This window comes from Coenobita brevimanus, chromosome 15 (assembly GCF_032717465.1).
Source record: "Coenobita brevimanus isolate Jiangsu-jjx chromosome 15, ASM3271746v2, whole genome shotgun sequence".
NCBI classification, from domain to species: Eukaryota; Metazoa; Arthropoda; class Malacostraca; order Decapoda; family Coenobitidae; genus Coenobita; species Coenobita brevimanus.
Genome location: NC_136968.1, coordinates 35,189,553 through 35,199,552, shown reverse-complemented (window position 1 = coordinate 35,199,552; position 10,000 = coordinate 35,189,553). Strand labels below are relative to the sequence as shown.

At 41.0% G+C, this 10,000-nt stretch overlaps 1 protein-coding gene across 1 annotated transcript in view; it reads left to right on the top strand.

The window, feature by feature from the left end:
* LOC145390750 (crustacyanin-A2 subunit-like) overlaps positions 1 to 7,695 on the top strand; it is an 8,835-nt gene extending 1,140 nt beyond the window's left edge. Inside the window, exons 2-6 of the mRNA XM_080265547.1 lie at positions 3,170 to 3,397; positions 3,870 to 4,061; positions 4,575 to 4,733; positions 5,010 to 5,157; positions 7,640 to 7,695. Coding sequence (XP_080121673.1) covers positions 3,170 to 3,397; positions 3,870 to 4,061; positions 4,575 to 4,733; positions 5,010 to 5,157; positions 7,640 to 7,695 — 783 coding nt within the window. The remainder of the gene's footprint in view (positions 1 to 3,169; positions 3,398 to 3,869; positions 4,062 to 4,574; positions 4,734 to 5,009; positions 5,158 to 7,639) is intronic.
* The last annotated feature ends 2,305 nt before the right edge of the window (positions 7,696 to 10,000 follow it).

Genomic DNA, 10,000 nt, shown 5'->3' with positions numbered 1-10,000 from the left:
ATTTATGTATGCATGAATGTTTGTCTACCCACTTACCGTACCCACGTATACCTGTCTATCTATCCATTTATCTATCTACCTACCTATCTATCTATCCATCTATCTCTCTATCTATCTATCTACCTACCTACCCATACACATATCTATCCAACTATCTATCAATCCATCTATCTATCTATCTATCTATCGTGTAAATACGGTATAAGAAAGTGCTAATTACACGTCTAGTATTATAAAAAACTTACATATATAATTATCACTGCGGTAACCTTTTATAAGTATATATATACATGCATACACACCCACTACCACTGTCTATCTATCAGTCTATTTATCCATCCATTCATCTATCTATCTGTCCATCTACCCATCCATCTATCTATATATCTGTCTATCCATGTATCCATCTATCTATCTATCTATCTGTCTGTCCTCTATCCATCCCTCTATCTATCTATCTATCCATCCTCTCATCTGTCTGTCTGTCTACCTATCTATCTATCCAACCATCCACTAGTATATCTACTTATCGTCTATCTATCTATCTATCTATTTATCTATCTGTCTGTCTCTCTCCTCCCCCTGCATTGTGGTCGCTTAGGTAACAAAGTTGGCGGTCATTTGGTGTGGTTAGGAAACTTACGTAACACCTTTTTCTTACCGATTTATTTCTGAGTCTGCTCCGTTACTATGTCGACATTAGTAGAGAGAGAGAGAAACAAAAAAAGAAAAACAGAAATAGAAAAAAAGAAAAACGAAATTAATGGGGAGAGAGAGAGAAAAACGAAATTAATGGGTACTCGGGCAAATAAATCGCTAAAGAGGGGGTGTTAGGGAGTCTGTGCTTCCAGGAATACACCACACTGGGTGGCCTTGGAGCAAATTCACCACATTCACAACTTCACTCTCTTACGTAGCATCCTTTCTTGAGCGATTTATTTTACACAGTACATCACTCTAATACACCAACTCTCTCTATATATTTTTTTAATGCAAGGAAGAAGGAACCAAAGGCCGTATCCCTACTGTGTGTTGCGTAATACCCCTTTCTGAGTGATTTATTTTGTTTACTTAATAAACCTACTTCAATTACCATGGGAGATGACGTTGCAACCTTCCCTAAGCGATTTACTTTGCGCAGTACAACACTTTTATACAACTTTCTCACGGTTTCTGTTCTCTCTCTCTCTCTCTCTCTCTCTCTCTCTCTCTCTCACACACACACACACACACACACACACACACACACAGCCCTTCCTGAGTTATTTATTTTGCATAGGCCTATTCTATATACCTGTTGCAGAAAGTTACGTGACACCTTTTCCCATGCGATTTATTTTACATATTGCACCCTAAAATTCTCCTATTTAATTTTTCACTTTACCCTCCATCCAATCCTTCCATCATTATCATTCTATTATTGTCAAAATTGACATCTATGAAATACAATACGATATGAAGACTAAATCGCTAAGTAAAAGGCGTCACGAATCTACAGAGCATCTTACAATTCCACCCAAGTTTGTGTGTGTGTGTGTGTGTGTGTGTGTGTGTGTGTGTGTGTGTGTGTGTGTGTGTGTCCTCTCTCTCTCTCTCTTTCTCCCCCCCCCTCTCTCTCTCTCTCTCTCTCTCTCTCTTACAAATCTAGAACTCTTTATAAATCCATAATCAGAACGACAGCCTACGTCTATTGCCTAACCCGTGGGCGTATTCATAAAGATTCCCAAGCATAAATCGCTTAAAAGAAATTGCTTGTACCCCGTCACCCACACAGCTGCCAACCACACAACCACGCCTTAGCATTCACGGTGCAGCAGTGACCCAGTTCCCTCAGATGCAGACAGACTGGTAATGGGATTTTTTGTAAGTGGAGTCGTAATTCTATCTCTGTCTGTCTATAGCCCGAAGCCCTAATCCCGCAAAGGGTGGCCGCAGACAAAACGCCTCCACGTCGCTCTGTCACCCACCATTTGACTGCCCTCCCCCCAACTCACTTCCCCCTCCCTCATATACCTCTCAACTCCATCCCTCCACCTCATCCTCGGTCTCCCCCTCCCTCTCCCTCCCCTCGTAATTCAATGGTCGATATTTTCTGTAGAGCGGATACCGTAGACATTTTGTGGCTATTCTTGTACTGTTATTTAGGTCATGGGGAGGGCTGTGTGTGTGTGTGTGTGTGTGTGTGTGTGTGTGTGTGTGTGTGTGTGTCTGTGTGTGTGCCAAGTATAACGGCAAGAAAATCCATAAGAACATTTTACAACTCAAAGATAAACATAAAAAATAATAATAATAATAATAACTCCTGCACACTGGGATGAGCACTCCAATAAACACCCGTCCTTAACGCTTTATCAAAATGATATTAATGCAACTTACCTTATAAATACGAAGTCACAGTGTAAGGTGGAGTTGTAGGCAGTCTGACATGCATCCACCTTCATTTTTCAATTTTCAGTGGATATTTGGGAGTTTCGCCTTTCCTACAGTAATCCCTGATGTACAATAATATCCCCTGATGGCGTGAAACTTGATCTTTCGTCAGTTTCGGCTGTTTCTTTTAAGTGTTCTCTTCTCATAGCTATCTGTTAAGAGCTCACACAAACACCGCTGCCTTTGCTTCATCGTTTTTTTCCTGTATTTAAACGGATATTCCTCCATGACACTCACTCCTACTTGAACATGATGGCTCTTGCAGTCTTATCCTCTATGTTCTTCCCTCTCCATACCCCAGAAACCTTAAAAATAGCTTAAAATGTTTGACTTATTCGTAACCATCCCCGCCATCACAACATAAACAAACTTGTCAATCAACAGACGTCAGACGTTCGTTTTTGAATATATTTTTATTACTTCATTTTTCGTTTATTATTTTTTATTCGTAATAAAAGTCAAAATTCAGTTTTATAATGGAAATAACGTTCAGCTGTAGTAATAGTTTATTTTTTTTTTAAAGTTTTCTGACTGGGTATTTCTTATCTGATCATTAAATGCAGACTTCCTTATTTTATTTTGATGCTTTAATTTCTACTCAGTAAAATCGCCAACACCCTGGTGAAAATTGTCACTAAAGGCCAAGTGGGAAAGATTATAATAAAGCAAACAAATGCAAAAGTTAGCAAACCCCAATTCGAAAGTGAACGAAAGCTAATTATTATACATTTTCTTACAGTATTCGGGCATCTGGTTCAACATGGAGAGCGTGCCTAATGAGTACACCCCAATTAGGGACTGTTCCATGACTAATTACACATGGATGGCCGACATAATGACGGTGGTTGAGCGTGGCCTGGACAGCGAAGGACGGAAAGTGAAGAGGAATTCCGTAATGCACCGAACCGAAGGCGAAATGGGTGTCCTTACTGTGGATGCTGAGGGGGTACCGGAGGCGCCGTATAAGGTCAGACTAAACTATTTATTATTATTATTATTATTATTATTATTATTAACTGTAAGTAGATATACGTAAAAAATCCTAATATTATATGACTGAAACGTAGATATACATAATAAAAATAATGGCTGATACTGTATGATTCTTTCATTCATTGCTTTGTTTCACGCCTATACATGTGATCTCGACTTAAATTATACAAATTATTTAGCCACAGAAAGGATCTCAGCCATAAAGATGTCTACTTGCACTATAACCTCCTCCACTACCACAACCATAACTACCACTACCACCTCTCACCACCACCACCACAACTTCCACCACCTCAACCACTCCACCACCCCTCCCTCTACCCACAACAACTACTACCACCCACATTTACCACAGCTACCATCACCCACCACCCATAGCTACCACCACAACTACCACACCCACCACAACTCCACCACCTCAACCACACCACCTCTCCCTTCCGTAGATTGTGGCCACGGACTACGACAACTACGCCTGCGTGTATTCGTGTATGTCTTTCATGGGTTTTCGTGCAGCCTTCTCCTGGATCTTCACACGCAGCCCCCAGCCTGACATGACCTACGTGTCTCTGTGTCGTGACCTCATGGCAGAGCAGGGCATCAACCCGGAGTCAATGCAGCCCGTCAGGCAAGGCCAGGTGGGTGACGGGGACGTGGAAGGCAGACGCGGGCTTGACCAACATTTCAATTAGTAACTCCACAGGCAGGGCCGGATTTACTTACTTGTGGGCCCAGGCCAGCCCCATCAGTGGGACCCCTGTGGACCATGGCCCCTGTGGACCATGGCCCACCGGTTGAAGACCACTGCGGGCCTATACTTATTGTACAGGGACCCCATACTCCGGGCCCTATACTTATAGCACAGGGGCCTTTATGGTTGTGAATATATTATATAATACAACACTCGGTGTACACATGAAACAAGGTTATACGCTGGCACACTGCGCCACAAAGCAGCTTCAGTGGCCCCCAGATACCGGCGGGCCAATGGCCTACTTGGCCTATTGGTAAATCCGGCCCTGTCCACAGGTCAAATTTTGAATATAACGATAATTTTATAACTCATGTAAAATGTCCAGCATAATGAACTTTTCTATAACTCACTCCACGTGTACAATGTTGAGCGTCACCCACATTCCACACCGCCACAGGACTGCCCCTACGCTGAGAAGCTGCCCGCCCTGCTGGAGTACAGCCAGGGGGTCCAGGCCAGGGCCAAGGGCGACGAGCAGCAGAGGGGGAAGGGCAGCGTGACCTCAAATGCGGCAGAGATTGAGACACTGAGGGAGAGTGTTGCCCAGAGCCAGCAGGTGAGAGAGAGAGAGAGAGAGAGAGAGAGAGAGAGAGAGAGAGAGAGAGAGAGAGAGAGAGAGAGCGAGAAAGACAGAGACAGAGACAGAAACAGAGAGAGATGGAATGATGAAGACCAGTAGTAGTAGTAGTAGTAGTAGTAGTAGTAGCAGCAGCAGCAGCAGCAGCAGTAATAGTAGTAGTAGTAAGTTATTTTAGAAAACGATGTGTGTATAAAGCACCATTTAAGATGAAACTACAGCGACGAGAGATGTACACTAATTTCCCCGCCACAGACCATGCATGAATTGGAACAGCGGATAGAGGCGGGCGAGAGAGACCTACTACACACCCTAGCCCAGGAGAGGGAGAGGGAGGAAGAGGAGGTGCAAGAGCTGAGGGAGGAACTAGTGCATGAGAGGAGGAGGCATAGGCAGGAACAAGGTGAGTTATAATTTCGCATATAATCCCTCAAATCCAAAAATCTTATTTCCAAAACAGGGTGCAAGTTGGCGGGAGGGCAGTGAAATAGCATGGGGACAGGGCGACATGGAGGCGATTTGTTTATGGCCACTGCTTACAGGATTAAGGCGTTTGGCTATAGAAAGATACATAGAAATTGCCACTAATATCCTTCTCTCTCCATTCCACACAGACATGGGACTAGCAACGCCAAGCCAGGCCACTTCGCATCACTTCCCCGTCTTCAGCACTTTACTGGCGTCTGTAGTGGCAGTGTATATCTTTATCTAGGTGTGTGTGTGTGTGTGTGTGTGTGTGTGTGTGTGTGTGTCTGTGTGTGTGTGTGTGTGTGTGTAAGCTCGGACTGTGTATTAAACCATTTTTATCATACATATCCTTAAATTTGTGAATAGTTTTGGCACACACTGTTTCACGGTGTGTGTGTGTGTGTGTGTGTGTGTGTGTGTGTGTGTGTGTGTGTGTGTGTGTGTGTGTGTGTGTGTGTGTGTGTGAAAATACACATTTTTTTGGCCTGTATTTCCATTGATTAAGGAAGCTCCCTAACACCTCTTCCTTAGCGATTTATTCTAGGGTATGGTGAGCCTAGAAGGAACGGAAACCAATAAGGAGTAACAAGCAAAACAAATCACTCCGGAAAAGGCGTCAGGGAGCTTCCCTTGACAAGAATATCAGCCTTGGGTTCTTCTCAATCTTTCTCCTCTCAATATCATCACCTAGGAGAGAGTACTAGAGTTACCCCAGCCATGAGGGGGGCTTTAAGTGCCAGAATTACTCAGGAATATTTCAGCTGGCTCTCAGATGGTAAATTTGTCTAAAACTTTTGTCTGAGAAATGAAAGAATTGAAACCATAGCAGTGTGTGTGTGTGTGTGTGTGTGTGTGTGTGTGTGTGTGTGTGTGTGTGTGTGTGTGTGTGTGTGTATTTTTGAGTGTGTATGCGTGTGTTTTTCTGTGTATTTTTGAGCGTGTGCGTGTGTGGCTTTTTATGTGCATTTTTGAGAGTGTGTGCGTGTCTTTTCTGTGAATTCTGTGTGCGTATATGTGTGCTTTTTCAGTGCATTCTGTGTGCGTATATGTGTGCTTTTTCAGTGCATTCTGTGTGGGTATATGTGTGCTTTTTCTGTGCATTCTGTGTGCGTATATGGGTGCTTTTCATGTGCGTTTTTTAGTAACTGTGTGCATATCAACGTGTCCCTCGTACTGACGACTGACTGGGTGTGTGATTTTGTACATACACATACATATCTCAATAGTTGCTCAGTCATAAATAATAATAATAATAATAATAATAATAATAATAATAATAATAATAATGGAAAGGACGTAGGAATTTGTCAGGAAATTGATATAGGAAATTAATATATACTTGAAATATGCTGCGTTGCTGTCTAACCTCTCCAACACCTCTACACACACACACACACACACACACACACACACGCCCTCTCTCTTAGGTATTGTTGGGTGTTGTCTCATGAGGTGGAGTTATATTGGGTATGAAGAACTCTGCTAAATATAAGGTTACACTCATATCTTATATATTTTTTTTCTTTCGTTTTTAATGCAAGGAAGAAGGAACCCAAGGCCAGAAGACAGCAATATGGTTCCCTCCTCCCTCCCCCCTAAAAAATGGACTGTCCTTGCTTGGGTTAACCTTTTTTGTTTATGTCATCCTGTAAGCCAAGAAATCGTTTACAACGCTGGGTGGTAACCATATAACCAACCCATACGTGTTCCCTACGTGTCAACAAGTGGGTCGGCGGAGGGTTAGTGCCCCTCCCCGTAAAACGGATAACTCAGAGACATACAGCCACCCCTTATGGGATTATGGCGATAGATAGATATATAGATAGATAGATAGATGGCTGATTTCAAGCCTCACACTCTTCTACAACAACCCTTGTGTGTGTGTGTGTGTGTGTGTGTGTGTGTGTGTGTGTGTGTGTGTGTGTGTGTGTTTTATGCAAGGAAGAAGGAACCCAAGGCCAGGAGTCCACAACACTGTTCCGTCCAAGAAAAAAACACAAACATAACAGCGCCAAATTCCTGATGGTGTGTGTAATTTGCCTCACACCGTTACACATCCCTTCACACGTCGAAACCATCCCGTCATTGTGTTTACATATCACAAACACTCTCCATGCTCGTGTTAACTTTGAATACTCATGCTTTGCCCCTACGTGTGATACTTATATATACATGATACTTTAATTCACATGGCACTTACATACACATACCTTGCCCCTCAGTTTGGTACTACACACCCACCTCATTAATTTTTCCTCTTTTATTGCCCCTGTATTGATATCGTGCAATATTATGTCTGCCATGTACTGTATAATGCATGTCCACGCTGCTTGATCTCTGGCAGCCTCCCTATTCAGTCCCTTATCCCCGAGGTCAGTCCCCAAGGCCACACTCTATGACCTCGTCTGTTTTTTTAGGTCTACCCCTTACAACCCTACCCCCAACGTTCACACTTCTCGCCTTCTACACCTAGTTGTCAACCTCCATCCTCTCCATATGTCCAAACCATCTCAGTCTGCCCCTCCTCATCACAACACCAATTCACTCCAGTCCCATCCTTCCTCCCAAACCATCTCAGTCTACCCCTCCTCATCACAATACCAATACACTCCAGTACCATCCTTCCTCCCAAACCATCTCAATCTACCCCTCCTCATCACACCAACACACTCCAGTCCCATCCTTCCTCCCAAACCATCTCAATCTACCCCTCCTCATCACAACACCAATACACTCCAGTCCCATCCTTCCTCCCAAACCATCTCAATCTACCCCTCCTCATCACAACACCAATACACTCCAGTCCTATCCTTCCTCCCAAACCATCTCAATCTACCCCTCCTCATCACAACACCAATACACTCCAGTCCCATCCTTCCTCTCAACTCTCCCATCGTATACCCAGCTCCCCCAGGCCTCACACTCAGGGACTCACTGCACATCCACCTAATCACTGCCATTTCTGTACATTTGAGCCTGTGAATATCCTCTTCCTTTACTGCCCAGGTCTCACTACCATACAGCATTACACTCCTAACACATGCTGCATACAAAGACCCCTTAGCATAGAAAATTGTGTGTGTATTTCCTCCTCATTCTTTACCTAGTTACTATACATTATTTTTGAGTCTTCCAACCATATGTGTTTACCTCAAGCTTTTTAATTATTCAGTATTTGCATTTTTTTTTTTTCTGTGTGTGGTGTTCCTTGTGCAATACAGTTTTTTTTAATGGTGTTCCTTGTGCAATATTTCTTCTTTATTTTTTTCTTGTTTTTCTTTATTTGCTTGTGTTTTTCTTTATTTTTTCTTGTTTTTCTTTGCTTGTGTTTTTCTTTATTTTTTCTTGTTTTTCTTTGCTTGTTTTTCTTTATTTTTTCTTGTTTTTCTTTGCTTGTGTTTTCCTTTATTTTTTTTTGTTTTTCTTTTATTTTCTTGTTTTTCTTTTATTTTCTTGTTTTTCTTTTATTTTCTTGTTTTTCTTTATTTTTTCTTGTTTTTTCTTTATTTTTTCTTGTTTTTTCTTTATTTCTTGTTTTTCTTTATTTTTCCTTTTGTTTTTACTCTTATTTTCCTTGTGGCTTTATGTATTTCTTATTTCCATGTGTAATTTTTTAACATAAGGTATTTTCATTATTTTTGTATTGTGTACTGATTAGTTAAGCTTGTATTTTTCTTGTATTTTATCATTATTATTGTTATTATTATTATTATTATTGTTATTATCATTATTATGTTTTGTACAGATGAATTGATTTTGTATTATTCTTGTATTTTATTATTATTATTATTATTATGTTTTGTACAGATTAATTGAGTTTGTATTATTCTTGTATTTTATCATTATTTTCATGTTTTTCTGTGTCCTGCTGCTGTCATTTTTGTCCCAGTGAACTAATATGATGATACATGAACAGTTTGGACAGCTGTGTTTCATATCAAAAGCTTATTCTTATCTATTCACTTTGTGCCACAGATTTTTGCTCAGTGTGTTTTTTATATAGAGTTTCTGTGTGTGTGTGTGTGTGTGTGTGTGTGTGTGTGTGTGAAATATGTACATGTTTTTTTTGTAATTTTGTGTAATAAAGCTTCTGTATTTTTGGCATAAGTGTTTAAATAATACCTTTGTGTTTTAATTCAATTTGTAGTCAGGCTGAAGGGTACACAGTATTTCACTAGTAACCAAGGAGACGCATTTCTATCTGGATTAAGGAAAGGAAAGAAAAGGATTAAGGAATGGATTTAGGAAAGGATTAAGGAAAGGAAAGGAAAGGATTAAGGAATGGATTTAGGAAAGGCTTAAGGAAAGGAAAGGAAAGGATTAGGGAAAGAAAAGAAAAGGATTAGGGAAAGAAAAGGATTAAGGAATGGATTTAGGAAAGGCTTAAGGAAAGAAAAGGATTAAGGAAAGAAGAGGAAAGGCTTAAGGAATGGATTTAGGAAAGGCTTAAGGAAAGAAAAGGGAAGGATTAAGGAAAGAAAAGGAAAGGATTAAGGAATGGATTTAGGAAAGGCTTAAGGAAAGAAAAGGAAAGGATGAAGGAAAGGAAAGGAAAGGATTTATAACAAAGGAAAGGATTAAGGAAAGAAAAGGATTGAGGAAAGAAAAGGAAAGGATTAAGGAAAAGAAAGGATTAATTAAAAAAGATACGAGACAGAAAGAATTAATAACAAAGATAAACAGGCATACAAGCACAGTACCAAACAGACGCAGGACCACATGGGGCTTGGTTACAGTGGAGCATCATGTGTGGAAATCCTTAGGGCGTGACTGACTAA